The following is a 21,891-nucleotide window of genomic DNA, read 5'->3' as shown; positions in this document are numbered from 1 at the left end:
ACTCCTCTTATGACTGGGTGTGATATCAAAGATACAGTGAAGAAAGGAGGGGAAGGAACATTAATTCTCCAATTATTAATTGAGGTTTTTTAAAAGATTTTATTTATTCATGAGAGACAGAGAGAGGCAGAGACCCAGGCAGAGGGAGAAGCAGGCTTCCTGCAGGGACCGTAGTGCGGGACTTGATCCCAGGACCCCAGGATCATGGCCTGAGCCAAAGGCAGAGGTTCAACCACTGAGCCACCCAGGTGCCCCTATTAATTGAGTTCTTAAGGTGTGATTTTGGGACACTTGGGTGTCTCAGTGGTTGGACGCCTGCCTTCAGCTCAGGTCGTGATCCCAGAATCCGGGATTGAGTCCTGCATCAGGCTACCTGCAAGGAGCCTGCTTTTCCCTCTGCCTGTGTCTCTGCCTCTCTCTCTCTCTCAGTCTGTGTCTCTCATGAATAAATAAACAAATCTTAATAAATCTTTTTTAAAAAGTGTAATTTTTTATTTCTATGATAATTGATTTATCTCTTTCCTGCTAAATAAAAGTGTAGAATGTGTGCTAGGGTAGGAATTTGGTTGTCTTTTCCTCACCATTGAATACCTAGGCCAAAGGTAGTGCTTGTTACGTTAAAAGATCCCATACCTGTTGATTGAATGAATGTGCTGAATGCTTGAAGGAGGGAAGATCTGCAAGACTAGGCCCATATCATCTGAAAATCCTTTTAGACTTCCTAGTCTGTTGAAAGTAGGGAACCATTTTACACCATCTTTGCAGTCCCTGGAGGTTCTGCATGGATTCATTTTTGTGAAGAAGTCAATCCTTTGGACACTACCACGATACAATGGTTAAACGTTTGTGTATTACAGAACAGTAGGGCACATTGAAAAGTATTTTCCTGACTCTAGTTAGCCTTCACATAAGGCCGTATCACACTAAAATCCTCTGAACTACTCTTGTTCATCTTCTTTTCTTACTTTTATGTCTACAAAAATATTTACAGTGCTAGGCCATTGAACCAAGAGGCTTTTGGGTTTTATTTTAAAGATATACTTGGAGAAATCCACTTGTTTCTTTAGGCTTTTATATCTTTAAAGGTGAGGAATTTATTTCTTCCATGGCCTAAGATAAATGGAACCAAAATGCTCATTTATTTTAACTCTTAATTACACATGTAAGAGTCTTACATTATTGGAAGAAACAGATTTTCTTTAGCTAGCCATACCGTACCGTGTTGCTTTCCTTTTAGCCTCTGTTTACTTTCTCACCTCTGTTGATTTATTCAGCTTGTAACCTAGAAACCAGCTAAAAAGGAAGGAAGTCAGAGATGTGTATTTCTGGGCAGTAACTGGAGTAGTTTCCTCTTCCTCTAGCCTGGTTTAGCTGCCAAAAAAGACTTTTTACCCCCTACCCTCACCCAACTCCCCTCCTTCCCCAAAAAAGAAAAAGAAAAATTAACAGTAACTATTCAACTTACTTCCTTAATCCATTAAGTTATAAGCCATAAGAACAACCAATCTAAAGGACTAAAATTCTGCTCTCCTCAAAATGGTGCTTTTTGCTGTCTGAAATGTGGTATCTACCATCCCTAAGAGGTTATAAAAACAAGAGAGAATTAAGGAGACTTGATGTAAAAGCTGAGCAACTTTTTATGCTTGTTAGGAAGTGGGTTCTCTATATTGTTATTTCACTGTTTTTATCTGTATTAGAAATTTACCAGAGTACCAGACCAGATTCATATTCTTACATTTTTAAAAATATTTTTAAAATATTTGTCAAACCCAATTATGAAATAAATATTAAAAAGATATTTATGGCTTTCAATTAGTTGCATCTTTGTGCTCACCTGTTTGCATTAAGAATTGACTATATAGTATTTTTTTTAAAATAATGGAGAAGAATTTTAATTCAACTGTGATATAGTATGAAATAAAAATGATTTTTCTTTATTGATATCACTTATTTTGATTTTTACAAAATTATTGTATTCTATGCCACTAGGAATATATAAATTTAATGGCATTTGGATTGTTAGCTTAGGGTAGTTCTATTTGCTGTTTGTTTCTGTGGTGTACTAATAGTACTTGAGGAACAAAGCTTTTTTTTAAGTCTATATCATATAGTCAAACTTGAATTTATGTGAGCTTGTAAGATGAATCCTGTGAAATATTAAGCTCATTCTCTAATGTACAATAAATTGTAGAAATGTAGTGGAAAATGTACTGAAAATGTGATGTTTATAATCTAGTAGCCTGCATCAAACATTTGATGTTTCTTTGTTGTTTGGGGCTCAGAATAAATCTGCCGTATTGATCCAGTTGTTTTTTTCTTTTTCATATATTACATGACATTTGGAATTCTCTTATTTCCATATAAGTTTTATATTCATGTCTAATTATGAATTCATTATTGAAATGGTATCATGTAATATTCACTTGATTTATTATTTTATTTATTTATTTTTAAAGATTTTATTTATTCATGACAGAGAGAGAGAGAGAGAGAGAGGCAGAGACACAGGGAGAGGGAGAAGCCAGGCTCCATGCAGGGAGCCTGATGTGGGACTTGATTCCTGGGTCTCCAGGATCACACCCCGGGCTGATGGCAGCGCTAAACTGCTGGGCCACCGGGGCTGCCCTGATTTATTATTTTAAAAATATTTTGTTCTAAAGCTGTATTTTAGTACCATCAGTGTTCTAAAGCTAATCTTACTATAACATTCTTAGAATAATCATTATCTGTCTCTAACATCCTTAAAACAAAAAGATTGAGATTTTTTTGTAGATACAGTGTGTCATATACTAAGTTGAAAATATCTTTTCAGTGGTTAATCTGATGTCTTCTGTGAAATGAAACTGATACATCTGGAATAGGTATAGAGAAGGCATTGGCTGGTGACTGGCGGTTTTTCTCTTAATATGATTTGATGAATTGGTTGTGTGTGGTATTAAAATAACATGAATTTTTAGGTTTATTAAAATTGAGATGTCTACACTGTATCGTATTTATGACCATTCACATCATTTAAAAAATAGGGCAAATGTTTTCTACAATTACAGATATCTAATAGTCATTTTTTTCATATTCAGTGTGTATATACACATGCAGCACACATCTAATTCTAGACTATCTCATTTCAGGTGCTCAATAGCCATGTGTAGCTAGTGGCCACTATATTGGACAGCGTAACTCTTGAGGTTAGAAAGAAGTGAAGAGTGTATGTTAGTAAACACATTAGAAAAATAAATTTTATGCTTTTAAATGATAGATTTTTATAACTGTGAGTTGTCTAGATTAAATTGTTTTTTGTTTTTTTTTTTTAAGAATAAAGTTGTTTCAGGGGTATTTTTTTAAGTCTGCCAAAATAAATATGACCAGTTTTTCTTTTGAGTTATGTGGTTATGTCATTTGATTTCATTTAGAATGTTACTCCAAAAATGCTTTTAACTGTTTTTTTTCCTGGTTTTCTTTTAATATCAGTATATTTTTAAGCTAATGATTAAGCTAAAAACAAGGACTTTAAAACACATAGTATTTTCAATAGTTTAAACTTCTTTTTTTTTGCCAACTTGAGAGATACATATTATTTGTTTTCTGCGCTTTCTCACCTTCGTTAATCTGGAAAGCAAAAACTTTGTATTTGCATTTGCTTTATTGAAAGAGACAGTAAACTTGAGGTCTCAGTCTCACCACTAGTCTGTCTTTGTCTGTTGTTAAAATTATGAGCCAGTCTCTATGGCCGCAGCCAAATGAGTAATCACCAGTAATGTGACTCGTGCTGGAAGTGACTCCATCAGCACCTGTGACGGGGGATTAGTTACAGTTTACAGAGCACCGCCTCTTCCCTTCTCTCAGAGTGCCCTAAGCCAAGTAGTCTTTCTCATTTGGGTGTCTGCACTGTTGGAAGCTACTGCAGTGTGTTTCCACGCAGAGTACAGTGGGAAAGGCTTTCTCTAGCTGATGGATGGCTGTTCTCTCTATTTGGAGTATCTCACTGGTTATGTAAGCGACCTCGGGAGAAATTATCCTGACCCAGATCGGAGGATGCAGTAGTGCTTCAGCTGCAGGATTTCTTAGTCGTTAACACCACAGTGCTGATGACAAAGAGCGAGTTGTAATCCTCATCACTGCCAGGGCTGAGCCAGAGCAGACAGAAAATCGTCATTTGCTCGTCGGAGACTTGTTAGGTTACAGCTCTGCTTCGTTTTGTGGTCTTGGCTTTTCTTCCTATACAATGACGACGCTGCAAGTGAGCTCAGAAATGCTTGGTTTGAGAGCCATTTGCCTGTGATTTTTGAAGAGTAGAGAAGTATTTAGGTTAGATTTTTAATACTGCTCAAGAGTGAAATGGAAATGTCAGCTACTTCTTGACCTTTAAAGCTGTGTCGTGGATTTCTGAGATTTGAAGATACTTTAAAATTCTAAAGAACAAAGTACGGTTTGTATTTTTCTGCTTCCTTTTTCTTTTGTTTTAATTTACATTTGGTTTTACTTCTCAGCCTTAGGAATTAAGGTCATTGCCTTTTACTGATCTAGCCTTAGTTTTCTTAGTTTTACGAAATTTTAACTATTTTCATTTGTTCAGAAAAGATTATTGTGTGTGTAGTAATTTCATAACACTGTAAAAAGATTAAAAACTAGAGTTTAATTGTTTAAAGTATTACAGCAGAAACGTTTCAGGTTAGGGTTTTCAGAATACAGTGTTTTAAGGGAAGTGAGGTTTGTTTTGTGAAGGTTTTGTGTGGTGTATTCCAGTCCCCACCCCCAACTTGTTTTCTAACAGTATCGTGTTTTTCAATAGACCTGCTTGGGTGGGAATGTGGACTTTGTTCTTTCAAGTCACTCCAGTCTTTTTTTTTTTTTTTTTTCTGTAGACTAAACCTTGACTTCTAAAATGTTGCTTAGTTTTCTGCTTCAGCGTTTTCCTTTAGTGAATTTTGTATCAGATTTTTGTAGTTAATGAGCATGATTTTTTTTTTTAACTTGGAAAAGGAATTGTAAAATGTTAACTGGAGATTTGTTAGAAACTCAGACTGCAGACATAAACTCTGTGAATTTTCAGTTAAATGTTAAATGTGAGCTTTAACATGGTTTGTTTGAGCAGCTGAGTTATGTTTGAGAGCTGTAGCTGATTTATTTTAAAAATGTTTTTTTGAGGAGGGCTCATCTGTTCTCCTCTTCCTCATGTGAATGGAATGTGGTGCAGCATGGAGCCCCAAACAGGATACAGTTGTTCTAAGCATTCTTCCTATAGCGTGGTGTAGGCCCCACTAAAAATGCAGGCTCTGAACTATTTATTTTGGCTTTAAATTATTTTTAAAGTATGATTAACACAGACAAAGGACCTTAAAAGAACTCTTAATCCATTAATAAAATTGAAAAAGTTTTTTTCAATTGTGAATATTCGATTTTAAATTAGTAATTTTTATTTGGATTTTCAGAGGCTTTTTTCAGCATTGGAATAATAGTCTTTTTGTGATTCGGGCCATATTCTACTGTGTCTTTCATCAGATGGTAGCTCATTGCTTCCCCTTAGGCTGTGGAAGTTCCTCATAGAAGGATATATCTTTAGTCTTGAATTACTTAGTTATGCATGAGTTCTAGTTTCTTTACATTCCAGTACACCTAGGCCCATGAAATATTTAGTACAGAATCATCATAAAAGCTGTAGGATCTGTTCACTTTTATTTAAATATTTATGTTTTTATTTGTAAGCTAATAGTAGATCTTTGAAATGTGTTTAACCTGGGTACAAATAATAATGGTTACTTCTTTGATTTGCCACTTTAAAAAAATCAGTGTTTTAACTACTTAAGTTTCATATGTTGTTTGTCTTTAATTTTCCCATAAAGTGGTAACAGTCACATTTTTCAGAGTTGTTTATTTAATACATATTGAAACATTTCTTAACAAGTACTGTAAAAGTATTTATCAGCATTTGCTGGGAACATATTTATAGCTTAAATATAATTGCACATTTTAAAATTTGCCAGTTGTGGCCCTATTTACTATTTTAAGAAGCCTGATATACTCTTGACCTCCATTTGTACATGATTTTAAGTATTAATGTATCAGAAATAGACCTTTATAAACTAATCTTTTAACATTTTTGATAGCTGGATTTTTCCAGGTGGCTTTCAGTTAGTTATCTTAAAATGAGAAATTCTTTTTTTATTTTAGCCTAGAAACTAAACTAACTCAGTGATTTAAATTATGATTAGTTGGCCTGTTAAAATTTACCCTTGGAACTCTGACCTACCTTAAAAAAAGCAGAGTTCTGAGAGGTTTTCTTCACAAGAATGTTTTTCATATTATAAAATGACTAGGTCTCATAGGAAATGCAAACCACCTGTATTATTTGCGTAAGAAAGAGGCACTCAGACAGGAGTTTACTTCTTTTTCACATCCTACTTAATTGAATTGTACCTTTAGCCACTTAGATAATAGCTTTTGTAGACCTTTTTGTTAACCTTCACGAGTTGACCTGACATGGTACTGTTTGAAAAGAAATAGAGCATTTGAATAAAGTTCAAGGATTAAATCAAGTCTTCTTGAAAAGGTGCCAGTGTTTTCTAGTTTACTAAAAACTAAACAAATATATAATATGAAAAATGTTGCATAGGTCAGTCACATATTGGTAGACATTTTAAAGTCTAAATTAGATAAATGCTCTTGGATTTCTTACAAAACTTTAGTAATTTGTTAGGTAAAATAATAGGATTTTATGAAATAATTTTAGGAATTTAGTCTTGGCAAATGGAAAATGCTAGTTGGCAATAGTTGCAGGAGATAGCTAGGTAATAGGGGAATGTCTGTTTTGAAAATGTAATTTCTCACCCAAATAGGAATACTCCCGATACATATGTAGTACTTAAAAGGTTAGCTTTGGGACTGGGGAGGGAGGAACTTAACTGTGGTTAGATTTTCTAATCATAGATACTGAAAATAAGTGGGGATGTAAGATAATTTTTTCATGCTATATTTAGGAAAGAAGATATTAAGTTCATGGTGTAGTATAGAAATAAGGCATATTTTAAATGCTTTTTTCTCATGAATTTTAGCTTTTTCAAAAACATTGTTACAGACTCTTCAATGAATCGAAAGCTTTAAAAAGAAATTTCTTAAATACAGAAATTAACTCCTTAAGAGCCACTCTGAACTACATATCTTGAAAAGTTTTTCCCCAGAGTGTGAATTAGTTGTGATTAACAAGATGTTAGATTTCTTTAAGACATAATAAGAGAAGGGGTAAACACAATGGCTTTCAATCTCCTGGGGATTTATACTGTCTGTGCCAAAAGCTTTGGTTTGTATCTAAATGGTCACACAAGTTGGCTTGTAGCAAGAAAAATTTCTCCATGTTAATATAGGTAATTTATTAAACTAAGTTGGTTGTTAATTCCATTTTCCACACTTAGATTATTTTATACTAAAGCTATTCTATGTAAAGTTTAGTAAAGTATCAGGGATGTGACTCTTGGTTTTTATTCTAGCTGCTTCTGCTTCGAAAGTATGACAGTAATTAAAAACTGCATACATAGTACCTTTGTTTCCTTTCTTCCTCTTCCTCTTCTGCCTCCTTTACTCCCACCCCACCCCAAGATATGAGTATACTCCTTTATGTAAAAGATGAGTGAGTCTTCTTTAAAATAATCAAAATGACCATGGATCCCCCACCTCCCAGCCCCCATTTTTGGTTTGTCTGTTTGTTTGATTTTTAGAGTAGTAGTAGAGATCTGGACTGAGAGGTAGGTTTTCTGTAATACTTCTTACCTCCTTCTTTTCCTTTTCCCTTCCCCCATGCTGCTCGTACTGAAGCAGCTGGATTTTTATTTGTGCTTGGGGCAGGGGCAGGGGCGGGGGTGGGTAGCACGTGGGGTGGAGTTAAAAGACCAGATGCATCCTGATCATTTAAAATCCTTGATGTGAATGAGCTAGGGAAAAAAAAAAAAAAAACAACTCTGAACTATATCTGCTCTGTTTTTATAAAAATTAATACGTAATAATTTTTTTAAAAAGAGTTGGAGTAAATATGCTCTCCTAGTCAGTTGAGTTTTTCAGAAGCAATTTCTCTTTTTATCTTAGAAATTTTTATACAAAAAAAAGAAATTTTTATATATGTATACTTGATTAAATCCTTTTAAAAATAAACAAATTCTACATCTTCATTCCTTTTTAATATAAAATATTTTATTGTGTGAATAAAAGCATTTAGATTATAATATGAAAATATTAATTGGTATCCTAAAATCACTGTGATAATGACATTTGTACGTTATATTCATATATGCCCTTTGTATTTGAGTATAAAATCAGAGAATAACCATTATGAATTTTTTTTTCCTCTCACCAGACTTTCAAACCCCTGGTTGAAAAAAGTATACCCAGTTCAATCACTGCGGTAGAATTCCTTGTAGATAAACAACTGGATTTTTTAACTGAAGATAGTGCCTTTCAACCCTACCAGGTAAGAAATTTTAGGTTGCTTTTAAAAGTTAGCTAATCTTTAAATTTCACTGATAATCAGATATTCTTTTAAATATTCAGTTCAAGCTAACATCTAGGCATATAAGGAACCCAGTGCATTCAATAAATTTTGATTATAGAATGAATGGTTAATTTACCCAATCAACAGATTTATGTACTGAGAACTTTGTCTGAGCCAGGCAACATTTTGTCACTGAGAATACTTACACAAGCTAGCAAGATCAAGTCCCTGCCATTATAAATAATGTTCATTGTTAGAAAATAACTGGTTAGATATTAGTATAAATTACCTTTGTCTCTAGCTCTAAAGGTTAAGAAGTGGGTCAATTAATGTAATTAAGGGAGATTAGTGTTTACTGTATGCATACAGTAATAGTTCTTTTTAAGTCGGAAGTTTCCTTTAGATTGTCATTAATTGAATTGTTCATTTTCTATATTTTAGTTCCCAGTTGCAGTTTAAATACAAATACATTTAATTGGAAAAATATTTCCTAATAGGGTTTTAGATTTAAGTCATGTGAAGAAAGTCCTCAAAAATAGTAGACTAAATGAATTTTTAAATTTCTAGTTGAATTCTACCAGTTAATTTTTTAAGATAGAAGTAAAAATGCACAGAGGTTTGTTTTCCTTGTATATTTGGGTTTCAGATTGACTTAACTCTTTTATATGTTTTTTACTTAAGGGTTTAAAATAATATGGTAACTGAACTGAAAGAAAGGATGAGTGAACTAGTTTGACTTTTTTTTAAAAATGGAGCTGAAAGTCAATACTCCTGTTTCATTTCAGAATAGTTACTGTTTTCCGAAAATAAAATGTAGAGGCATCGTTTCCATGGAAAGAACAAGAGCTTGAGTTAATTAGCAGTGATTTGTTGTGTGTGGAGTTATAATACTTAGGGAATTAGAGCAGTTATGTGCCTCTTCTGTTATATCTACCAAAATGAGATTATAGCTCCCTGAGTTAAATGTTTATTTGAAGTCTACATAGACGTGCTTTTGTCCTCTCACATTATTTTTCTTATTTCATTAAATGGCCTAGTTTTAATGCTGTTAGCTTTTGCTCTTTGTTTACAATATTTATAGCTAAAAATTCATAGCAAGTTCCAGTTTAATATTGGAGGTTAGAGCTTTTCCCTTGGGTTTTATTTTGTTTTGTTTTTAATTGTGAATGCCATTTAGCTTACTATAGACCTTATTATAATTTGTTTCATTTCTAACAGTCTTTTAGTGGGAATTAGACTGGGTGAGTCTAGGTAAAATCAAAGGAACCTTCTAACACTTAATGTTTTAATTTTGTGGTTGCTGATTAGCAGCACTCTGGAAGTTTCAGCTTGGAATTGATTTAGAGAAGTGAAATCATTATGTAGAAATTATTTTTAAAAATAAACTCTTTTTGCCAGGTGGCCTAAAACTCCACAACATGTTTATTAAAATTATAATGATTGAAAGAATATGCTAACATTTTATAAGGTGTTTTGTTTGGTTTGCATTTTAAGTTTTTAGATTCTGATAATTATATCATTTTATTTAAAAAATAAAGGCAGCGAGCTAAAGTCTTACTTGATTTAGTGAATTGTATGATTGTCTTTGTTACTAAGCTATTTGTATTGCTCTGCTAGTATAGGCAGGTTGATCTCTAGCCAGGAAGAATATTCAACCTTCTAAAAGTGGAATGATTCTCTTGACATTTTAACCGTTTCTCTTTCACAAATGTGAGTTCTCAGTTCTAGAAAATCAGAAGGAATTACACTAACAGCACTTGATTTAGGGATGCAGCATACCTTAATTTTAGAATTTAAGAGTTTCAAAAGTAATAGATGGTGTACAATAGAGCTTTTTAATATGTATTTTGATGTATTTAGATTCCTATTAATCAAGTTAAAAAATATAAAGATATTTCTCTAGTATGTAAATGATACACTTATTGTAACATTTCAAGTGAAAATATATATGCTCCAGAGACCTAAGATGGCTCAGTCTAGTTTTTCAAATTTATTTATTTAAATGAGTTTGTGAAATATAGCTACATTCTCGATAAAGGAAACAATTTTAGAGTTCATGTAATTAGAGTGGCTTTATCCCAGAATGCTTTTCTGTAACCACTTGTCCAAACAGTACATTAAATTCCTTGGCATCTTAAACATGGCAGCTGTTACTGGCATAGATTTTGTAAATAGTGTCTTGACATATCTTAACTTTAGGGTAACCCTATGTAAGTCAAACGGAGTTTGGGAAAAATTGAACACATTTTTAAAATGCTCTCCCCTGTTTTTTTTCTCACTTTCTAAAATTTCATGAGACAATTTCTTCTGAATCTAGATGTTAATTATCCTTTATAGACTTCTTAAATGTGATGAGGGAAAGCCTTCATTAGAAATGGCCTTTGTAAAAAAAAAAAAAAAAAAAAAGAAAAAAAGAAATGGCCTTTGTGTATAGAATAGAATGATGGGCACGCATAACTTTTGTTTTAAAAATTCACACAAATGCTTGCTATGAATCTCAGTAAATGTTTTTGTAGTGGGAATTCCCACCTACCATCCTCTCCTTGGTCCTTAGCATTTTGTTCTATAGTAGTGTGCTCCCTTTAATTTCCTTAATAAAGTTGTACAGCCCTGTTTTTTAACATATCAGAATAGTAGCATATTGTTAAGGTAATGGTTAGGAAACCAGTTACTCAAGATTAATACAGATCATTTCACTTTTAGGTGACTGATTTGAATCTGTACTTACCTCTGATTTCAATGCATTGAATTATCAAATGCCACATATTAGAGTTGATCTTTTTTTAGAGTTGACCCCTTTTTTAGGTGGCATGTAGTTGGGGAGTTGGGGTCCAATCATCATTACACTTTTCAGTATTTTGGAAAGAAAGTTGAATGAGGAGAAAAACCAAACCAACCATCTTACAGATAATATAATCAATGTATATTAATTAGGTCACTGAAGAGCATGGTATTGTTAATTCTGTTTTTTCCTTCCTTATATACACAAATGAGTTTCTGCTTCCTCCTTTTAGATTCCTGATCATGCCTGGCTGCAGTTAACTTTCTTTGAAGTAGAGGGGGAAGGGAAAAGAGAGGAAGTAGGAGGAAACTGCAGATTCTACTATGTCTTTCAACTGACTGGGAAGAATAAGGAAAAAAACGAATTCTTGATTCTGAAAGGGGTTTTGTTAATATGATTTTTGAGGTATTGTTATTCTTTGGAGGATGATTACAGAAATTTTTTAAAAAACTTATTAAAATTTGAAGTTTTGATCAAGTTAATATAAAAACAGTTTGATAATGAAATATGAACATTGAACTTTTAGCATGATTTTGAAATCATCTTGTTCTGAATTTTGGCTTCTGGCCATGCACACACCTGCAGTTTTCACATTGGTTGCTTCATAGAGGATATAGAAGAGATTATTTCTTACCTGAAAATTGTACATGACTCATATCAACAAATCTGGGTTGGTCTGGCTTGTTAGTCCAGTATTTTCTAGGGATCACAATTCTCTTTGTTTTTAAATGTAGTGAAGGAATAATACAAAGGTCACTAATTTAAAAAAACCATTAGAGATTTGAAGCAGAATGTGCTTGTTCAAACTTAAGCCCTATGTTTATCTTACTGTATATTAAAATTCATTGTAGTATTGAGATATTTTCCTTACTAATAAGTAGAATTATCCTAGACCTCAAGGAATGATCTTTTTGAAGTTCGGGGTCATAATAAACTGACACAAGTTTAAAGATAAGACTATTAATTCTACAGTTTCCATCATTATAGAATATAGACATTGAGCTGCTTTACTAAATATTAGATACAGTACTGCTCTGCTGTGAGTTGCTGGTTGAAGGAAAATGGAACAGGTGGAGCAAACCTGAGTATTTTCTTAGTACCTGTACTAAAAAATACTTAAAAGACTAACAGAGAAGTAAGTGTCTTAAAATATTTAGTGAATGAATGTTTCTGAACTATGTCAGATCTATGTATCTATTGTTTCTGTATTCCTCAATGAAAAAGTTGTTTTCCCTGTTTGAGTCCATTTTGACCCACAAGTTTTATGTCATTGATAATATAAATTTATTGGCTATGATTTCAGAATATCCCTAAGGTGTAATTGTTGCTCAACTTCTCTGGTTTACTAAAAATAGCTCAAATGATTGCTTAGGATAAATTACCAGTAGTTTGGGAGTGGAGTATAGCAGAGGCCTGTATTTTTTCCTTCTAAATTTTTGTTATTGTCCTGTGGACTTTGGAATTGTTTCACAACCAGGACAAGATAATGCGAGTGAGGTGAAACTAATCCCCAGTCAGCCAAGGTGAACAGTTAACTGCTGGTTTGGTTGTTACTTGCCAGATGTTACATTTTGTTGAATTAAATATTAGGCATAAATGAGCCACTGACAAAAATTTGAAAATGTTGTTGGTAGTAATTCATTTTACAAGCAGATTTATTCCCCAGGGTACTAAGGTGGCACTGCTAATAGTTTACAGAAGGAAGTAAACAGAACTTCATGTTAGAATTGCTTTGATGGGTAGAGAAAAAACTTATTTTTTAAACATTTCTTTACTCCCACTTCAGTTTGTAGTGTAGATCTATCATTTTAAGACTAATAATCCTGTAGAGAAAATGGGGTTTTGACTGGGTGCTGGATTTATTAGTATAGTTAGGTAGGTGTTTCTGTCCCAGAATTCCTCTCAAATTTGTTCTCTTCCTGGTATCAAATTACTATTTCCCATTAACTTAATAAACGAAAAGAAAAGAAAAAAAATTGGCTTCCAGATACTCCTCAACAAACTGTTGCTGTTGTTGTACAGAAAGAAATTAGATTTTTAAAAAGTGATAACCGAACGTAGAGAGATACGTTTTATAGGAATTTATAAGAAACACTCTAAGCATGCCTTTTAGGATATGGGAGTGGAACACACCTACATCCCTAGCCCCCAAGAGTGAGAGTGTTTGCAGTGTGGTTGAGAAAGGAAGAAACAGTCCCAGAGCAGAAAGAGAGGCTAGAGCTCTTAATTTGTGTTCCACTGACTGTTGACTCACTTGATTCTTCCCCAGAAGAGAGTCTTTAAATGGAAATTTTATGCTTAGGCTCTACTTCCCTTTGACTTGCACTTAAAATTCTTCAGTGTCTGACCTTGGAAACATCCCAACTGACTTCATTCATTTACAGTTATTTAAATTCTGTGGTTTCCCTCTGCACAGCATCCTGCTAGGTGCTTAATGGTTTAAAAAATTAATATACTAAGTCATAGTACTTACTTTTTCCCCAAGGACTTCATAATTCAGGACAAGAACTTATATTTAAAAATAGACTTGATTTCAGGAGCCAAAAATGCATAATAAAGAGTAGGAGTGCAAAGAAAGGAGAAATCAGTAGAGATTGAAATGGTTAAAGTCTCATGAAGAAGGTAGAACTTGAATGGATTCATTTGAATAGAGATGAAAGTGAAAGACTAAGGTCAGACATTTGGCAAGAGAGATAGCCTGATCAGTGAGGAAAGGAGGTAGATTTAGGAGATAGTAGAATATCAGGTTAGCTAGAGAAGAGAGTTTGGCTTTGAATAGTAGACACCATACTACATAAATAAGTATTATGGAGTCAGATAAATGAGGAAAAGGATTGCTGCGCTAAGTATAGTTATTTATTAAGTGAATTTTATTTTGTAGGCCAAATGAATCATTTTTGAAGAAGTAACAAAATTTTCTACATGACCATGACATCTGGTTATTTTAATATAAGAGAAGCAGCTAATTGATTGGGTCTTCTTCACTAGTCTTTTGTCCTAAAAAATCAGTATAGCATAATGGTTAAAAACATGAGTTTTGAAGTCAAATCATGTAGACATGGTTTTCAATCCTAGCTTTGCTATTTGCTAGCTAAGTGACATTGAAAAAGTCTCTAGCATTCTAAATAAATTGTTTCCTCATGTATAAGATGAAGCTATTGTCTACCTCGGAGTTGTTAAGAAGGTTAAATGAAATGCTATATTGAGGAGCTATTCCTACATACAAACTGCTCAGTAGAAGGTACCTATTTAGACAGGTTCTGAATTTCTCTTTTTGTAAATGGTATCTTAAACCTTTTTGGTAGTTACTTGTAACTCCTTTCTCTTTGTATCATACATAACCATTGGGTATTTGTCTTCCACCATCTGCACTTCCTACTTTTAACAATCTGTCTTACTAGTTGTCTCTGGAACTCTTACCATTTCTTTCTGCAGCTGATTTTAGATAATATTTTTTTGCTATTTATATAAGCCATGGTCAGTGTATTAACATATCTTTGTAGTAGTATTTCTTTTTACCCCTCCCAACCTGCCCCTTACTTAGGTAAGATTCCATTGGTGACTTCTTAAATTATTATTTTAAGAAAATGTTACTAGAAAAAATGTAGAACCCTCTTGTGTGATGTTACCCTCCAGAAAACTCTCTTACCTTTTTTACCACAGGGAAAGTTAAAGGTTGCATTTGCTACTAATAGTTATTTTTATCTCAAAACGCATAAATGTTATTCAACAAATGACAGAATTGTTTTTCTTTATTTAGCTCTGGTGAGAGGCCATGTGGATATAGTACCATGTTTTGGAAGTCCTCTAGGCATTAAATAAGAGTTGGACTATATGACCTTTGAACTTCCTTCTCAACACTAATAATTCTGTGAAGTTGCTCAAGGTGGAAAAACAACCATTTTTGACCAACATAACCTTAAACAAGTTAATCCTGGGCTAATTATTTTAGTTTCAGAGATAAGAGACATTCAACCTAACTCTAGGTTTAGCTCAAAAGAGAGAACTGATGAGTCAGGCAGTGCCAGATGCAAATCAAAATTATACAGGTTTAGAATAACAGAATTGTTTGTATTAATAGTACTTATCAAGAGAGCTCTCTACCCTATATTTTTCAATATCTCTTTCTGAATTATATTTTGACAGAAGTTGAGCACATTGTTTATTAGTCCCAGAATTTTTTGTATGCATCTTCCTTTTCCATTTCATTCTGCGTTCATATTAGCATTTGATTGAAATTTAGAAGTGCCTTGTTGCCATAAAGTCAGTGAAAATGAGAACTGTGAGATTGTGGAATATACACTCTGCCAACGGTGTAAAAAAATACAGGATCATAGCCATAGCTGTGAACTGACTGTTGGTGGATTATTGGCGTGGTAGGATCAGCATCTGTGGGCAGGCATTGGCCTGGGGGTGGTCTAGAAGACGAAGCCAGAGCAGGAAGCTGCTATTGTGTAGTACTTGGCTTTATTCCATTTCTAGTCAAAAGTGACAGCTTGCAATAGTGGAGCCAAGCTGAAGCCTAGAAAGTAGGATGGACTACAAGAAAAGGGGAACTAGTAGTTAAAATAGTCATTGTACTTCCTTATTTAAGTAGGCTTTTTTTAAATTTAAAGTTGGTACATAATGCTTTAATATTTAGTAGTTTTGTGCTACATTCTGTTCAAATTCTTTTTTTTTATGTCCCACGTACCTGATTTTTATATCCCCGTAAATTCAAAAATAGTTATAAAATATGCTTATTAACGTCCCACAAATCAGGTATGTTGATTTATCCAAATGCTTATCGCCTGGCATTAAAAAAGGGAGTTCTTCATTTGTAAAAATTGGTTGCAAAACTTAGTGTGTTGAAAATGTATCCATGGAGTCCAGGAACATGTTATTTTGACTGAAATTTGGCCCAAGTATGAGCTGTTCTGCAATATTCAGATTAAAAACATTTATAAGTCACAGTCTGCAGTAGTTCTAAGTCCCAAATCTGCTATGATCATATGCTGAAAAATCTGCCAGTCTCTTTGTAATTTTTTGTGACTGCTGTTATGAATTTAAAGTACATGAAATTATGCTTGTAGACATCAGATTCAAAAGATTCTAAGCCATTGCTAGTTACCATTGAGAAAGATTTTCTAATTGCTTTCTGCCAGTCAAAATAGGTTGATATTTATTCCTAACCAATTGCAAATTCATACTAAAACATAGCCATACTATTTTAAAATTTCAAAATTAAAATTTTATTTCTTAGTGTGTTAATATTTTATATTTGTAAAGTTCAACAATTTTCAAAGTATTTCCATGTGCATTATTTTAGCAAATCCTTATGTTATCCTTATGAGTAAAACAGATCGTATTATCTTAATTTTGTAATGTTTTCAGGGTACATATATTAATTTATTTAATTCACACAAGTCTGTGAGAAGTCTAACGTACAAATGCATAGGTAGCAAAATAGAAACCCACTTAAACCAGATTAAATAAAAAAGGAGTGGGGGTTATTATAAAGATACAACAGGCAACGTCTTAGATAGCTGTAGCAGAAAAGTACAGCTGAACCTTATTTGGAATGGAATCGGGAACTAGAAAGTCAGGAACTCAAGTCACATATTCATTCTTCCCCTCTTCTTCAAGTGTCCTTTCTGCAGACAGGTTTCTTCTGCTTACTCATAGGTTTTGCTTCTCATAATACCAGTTTCCATGTGACTTTGTGTGTCATTGTCAATTCGCCCACCTGCCCCTCCTCATTTTTTTTTTTTTTTTTTAGATTTTATTTACTCACCCCTCCTCTTTTTTTTTTTAGATTTTATTTACTCATGAGAGACAGAGAAAGAGAGAGAGAGAGGCGGAGACATAGGCAGAGGGAGAAGAAGGCTCATGCAGGGAACCTGATGGGGGACTCGATCTCAGGACTCCGGGATCATATCCTGAGCCAAAGGCAGATGCTCAACCGCTGAGCCACCCAGGCATCCCCTGCCCCTCCTCCTTTACAAGAACTTTTAGATCTAATATTTGTGTTTCTTTATAAAATTAGAGATAGAGAGTGTAGGAGAATGAAAGCCTGCAAGGAGAAGATGGAAGAAATATGAGGAAGGGAGAGACAATATATGATAGCAATTTTTATATGCAAAGGCAGTGAAGTTTAAGGAAGTTGTGATTTAGCATCTAGGTTCATACAACCAGTGGACGCTAGCATCATTCTTTATTTGGTACTTTGTTATTTTTCTTAGAATTGATCTCTTTCTTAAGTATAAGATTAAACTTTTTCTTAATTTTATTGCCTGAACATTTTTCATAGACTTTCCAACACTGCCGTCTAGATGTACTCCAAATCTGTGTATCATTTTCAGATTCAGTTTGTTCCGTAGGCAGAGAATCCAAACGGATTAAGATATTTTGCACTCCCCTTGTTTTCTCAGCTGCCTAGTTTTCTCTGTTGTGCATATAGGTATCCTGAATCCTAGATTTACTCAAGGTTAAAAGTGAAAACTAATGCAGTCCTTGGGGCACCTTACTGGCTCAGTGAGTAGAGCGTGTCTCTTTGGGGTCATAAGTTCAAGCCTTATGTTGGGTGTAGAGATTACTTAAAAAAAATGTTTTAACATGGAGGCTTTTTCAGACTCTGACCAGTAGGATTGTCTCTAAAATCCGCATCTTCTAAGCTTCGGATTAAATGCAAAGCAGCACTAATCCCTAGTCCATAAATAATGTTTGGAGGCTGTTTATTCGTGTATTTGAGGGCCTGCTGTGTTGTATTCAGGAATACAAATACCTTGCCTTCATAGAGCTTATAATCTAGTGGGGGAAGCACACACATAAAAGTATAAATGAAAATATAGACAAAATATAGTTAGTAGTAGACACCAGGGAGGTATACAGAATCCACCCTGGTTGTGAGAGGTAGAATGGATACCCCTATTCTTAAAATAGATAACCCCTAAATTATCTCAGGATGAATGTAAATTAACTAAGTAGCACAGCAGGGCTGGAGAAGTGCATGAGATCAAGTGTATAAGCAGAATTTGTGTTGAATAGTCTACTTGCATATGTAACCATACCTTTCCTGTGAAGGTGGACTGATGATGAGGAGCTTTTTAAACCATTTTCATTTGGGTCAACCACGTGACTGACATCAAACTCACTGTCTTGTGGAGTAGAGGAATAATGGTTATTTGTTTAAAAAGAAGCAAACATTACCATTTTAACCACTTAAGTATATACTTTGGTGGCATTAAGTGCATTCACAATGCTATACAACTATCAGCACTAGACATTTTCAGAACTTTTTCATCACCCCAAACAAACTATGTTCCTTAAATAATAAATCTCCATTTCCCAGTAACCTCCTCTCTCCAGCCTGTGGTAACCTCTGTTCTACTTTCTTGGTCTATGCTTTCTTTGCCTAGACTAGATAGATACCTTTTTTTTTTTTTGATAGCTACCTTATGTATCATAAAATATTTGTCCTTTTGTAATGGATCTAGTCCACTTAATATGCTGAATGTTGCAGCATGTGTCAGAATTTTATTCCTTTCTGTGACCAAATAACTCATTGTATGTATATACCACATCGTGTTTATTTCATTCATCTCTTGATGGACTTTTAGGTTTTTTACACCTTCTGGTTATTATGAGTAATGCTGCTGTGAACATTGGTATACAAGTATCTGTTTGAGTCCTGCCTTTCTTTTTTTTTTTAAATGTTTGATTTATTTATTCATGAGAGAGAGAGAGAGAGAGAGAGGCAGAGACACAGGCAGAAGGAGAAGCAGGCTCCATCCAGGGAACCCGATGTGGGACTTGATCCATGATCGGGACCTGGGCTGAAGGCAGGCACTAAACCGCTGAGCCACCCAGGCATCCCATCCACCTTTCAGTTTTTATGGGTATATACCTAAGAATGGAATTGATGAAGTGTATGGAAATTCATGTTTTACTTTTTGAGGAATAGCCAAAAGTGCTTTCCATAGCATCTGCTCCATTTTGTATTCTCACCAACAAGGGTTCCAGTTTCTCCGTATCTGTAAGAACACTTGCTATGTTCCATTTTCTTAATGGAAAGGGAATGGCTATCCTAATAGGTGTGAAGTTCTTTGCCCATTTTTTTATTTAGTTGTTTGGTTTGTTTTTGAGTCCAGGAGTTTTATTACTAATCAAATATAGATACATTGGAAATATTTTATCCCATTCTTTGAGCTTTTCTCTCTCAGTGGTGTGTTTTTGTTTGTTTTTTGGTGCATCAAAAGTTTTTAATTTTGATGAAGTCCAGTTTACCTATTTTTTGTTTTGTTGCCTGTGCTTTTACTATTATATCCAAGAAATGTTTACCAACTCCCAAAACCATAAAAAATTTCCCCTGAGAGATTTGTAGTTCTAGTTCTTACCTTTAGGTCTTTGACTCACTTTTAATTAAAATTCTTACAGGACGTAAGGTAAAAGTCCAACTTAATTCTTTTGCATGGGGATATCCAAGTTTCCCAGCACCATTTGCTGAAAAGAATTGTCCTTTTCCTTTTTTTTTTTTTTTTTAAGATTTTATTTATTTATTCATGAGAGAGAGGCAGAGACACAGGCAGAGGGAGAAGCAGGCCCCACGCAGGGAGCCCCATGTGGGGCTCAGTCACTTAACAGCTGAGCCACCCAGGTGTACCAAATTGTCCTTTTCCAATTGAATAGTCTGGGTAACCTTGTTGAAAATCAGCTGACCATTTATTCTAAAATTTTATTTCTAGGCTCACAGTTCTATTTCTTTAGTCTCTATGTCTGTCCTTATGCTAGTACCACACTGTTGATTACTTGGGATACCACTTTTTTTTTTTTTTTCACTTTTCTTCAACTGTGTAATTTGTCCAAACAATTGTTAACCCTAAAGATAAATCATATTTAAAGTATACTTACTATTCTCCCTAACTGTTGAAATTTTCTGAAGCACCTAATCTGTCTTTTTGGAGTGTAACTCCTGTTGTGTAAATTGATAGACATGGGCTTGCCTTGCAGGGAAGGTATGTTTTTAAGACTCAAGGAAAAAAGGTCCAGTGATTGATGAACTATATAAGATAATATTCATTCATTGCTGTGTGCCATTCACTTTGCTAGGTACTAGGAATTTAAAGACATAAAATACTTGGTTCTTTTTTCACATCAAGGGGAAAGACATAATTATAACAACATTCTAAAAGTTCTAAAACTCAGTGTTCTGTGCTATGGAATCAACTGATGCAGTCAGTAATACCAGATATTTGCCTGTTTCTTTGTCTTGGTTTTATTTTCTTCTTAGAAGACAAGGCTTTAGAAGATGGGAAAGAGATAAGGGAAGCTAGTAGTATTTCTCAATAAGATACTGTAGGATTCTCTAGCAAAACAAAACCAATAGTATGTGTGTGTGTGTGTGCATGCATATGCAGCCTCCAAGCTTATGTAAAGAGAAAGGTTGAGGGAGGAGGGTTAAGGAATTGACTCATGTAATTGTGGGTGCTGGCAAGTCTGAAATCCAAAGGGCAGGACAGTAGTCTGGAAAATCTGGCAAGAGTTGATTTTGAGTCTAAAGACAGCCTGGGGATGCCTGGGTGGCTCAGTGGCTGAGTGTCTTCCTTTGGCTCAGGGCATGAACCTGGGGTCCTGGAATCGAGTCCCACATTGGGCTCTCTGCTGGAGCCTGCTTCTCCCTCTGCCTGTGTCTCTGCCTCTCTGTCTCTCTCTGTGTGTCTCTCATGAATAAATAAATAAAAATCTTAAAAAAAAAAAAAAAAAAGAGGGACTCCTGGGTGGCTCAGCGGTTGAGCATCTGCTTTTGCCTAGCGCATGATCCCTGTCTTGGGATCGAGTCCCACATTGGGTTTCCCTGCATGGAGCCTGCTTCTCACTCTGCCTATGTCTCTGCCTCTCTCTCTCTCTCTCTCTCTCTCTCTCTCTCTCCCTCCCCCTCTCTCTCCCTCCCTCCCTCCCTCTGTGTCTCACGAATAAATAAAATCTTAAAAAAAAAAATACAAGTCACAGGTACTTTGGATATTTGAATCTTTGTTTTGTAGTGAATTGTAGGATGGTAGGCTTTGGCACAGTTTAGTGTCTTTAGTACCTCTTCCTAGTCATTAGCTAATGCAAGAAAAACATCCTCGCACATTTCCTTCCCTCTTCTTTATTTAGAGATATTGGACTGTAGATTAAGACAACTGGAAAAGTAGAAGTCTTCAGAACAGTCTTGTCATGTCAGTTTAGAAGTGGTCAGCTGAAAATGGCCTACCAGCCATTGCCAACACCTTAAATGTGGAAAAAGTGCCATTCCTTTCTGAATGTTACCATAGTTCTGCTTCTTGAGTCTCAGTAGTATGATGTTTTCTGTTGGCTATCACTGGTTCCTGCCAATCCAGTTTCATCCCTGATCACTTTCTTACATCACTCACATTCTCTGAGACATAGTTATTTGATCAAGATTATTAATCATAAATGGGTAATATTTTTAAGATTTCATTTTTAAGGCACCCACATGACTCAGTTAAGCGTGGACTCTTGATTTCAGTTCAGGTCATGATCTCAGGGTCATGAGATCAAGCCCCATGTCAGGCTATGCATGCAGCACAAAGTCTGCTTGGGATTCCCCCTCCCCCCCAACTTTGTGCTCTCCTTCTCTTTCTCAAATAAATAG

The 21,891-nt window shown here is 34.6% G+C and overlaps 1 protein-coding gene across 9 annotated transcripts in view; it reads left to right on the top strand.

The window, feature by feature from the left end:
• JMJD1C (jumonji domain containing 1C) overlaps nucleotides 1-21,891 on the top strand; it is a 330,739-nt gene that overhangs the window by 230,059 nt on the left and 78,789 nt on the right. For 6 of the 9 annotated variants that reach the window (XM_072823247.1, XM_072823243.1, XM_072823242.1 and 3 more), the window contains exon 3: nucleotides 8,342-8,455. Coding sequence is in view for 1 of the 9 variants with exons in the window: in XM_072823251.1 (XP_072679352.1) it covers nucleotides 8,342-8,455 (114 nt within the window). In the remaining 8 variants the exon portion in view is untranslated. Of the gene's footprint in view, nucleotides 1-3,836; nucleotides 4,422-8,341; nucleotides 8,456-21,891 lie in introns of those variants that run through there. The other 3 variants (XM_072823250.1, XM_072823248.1, XM_072823245.1) reach the window with 2 other exon arrangements.

Source organism: Canis lupus, chromosome 4 (genome assembly GCF_048164855.1).
Source record: "Canis lupus baileyi chromosome 4, mCanLup2.hap1, whole genome shotgun sequence".
Lineage (NCBI taxonomy): Eukaryota > Metazoa > Chordata > Mammalia > Carnivora > Canidae > Canis > Canis lupus.
Note: the sequence above shows the minus strand (reverse complement) of the source record. Positions and strands in the feature narration are given on the sequence as shown.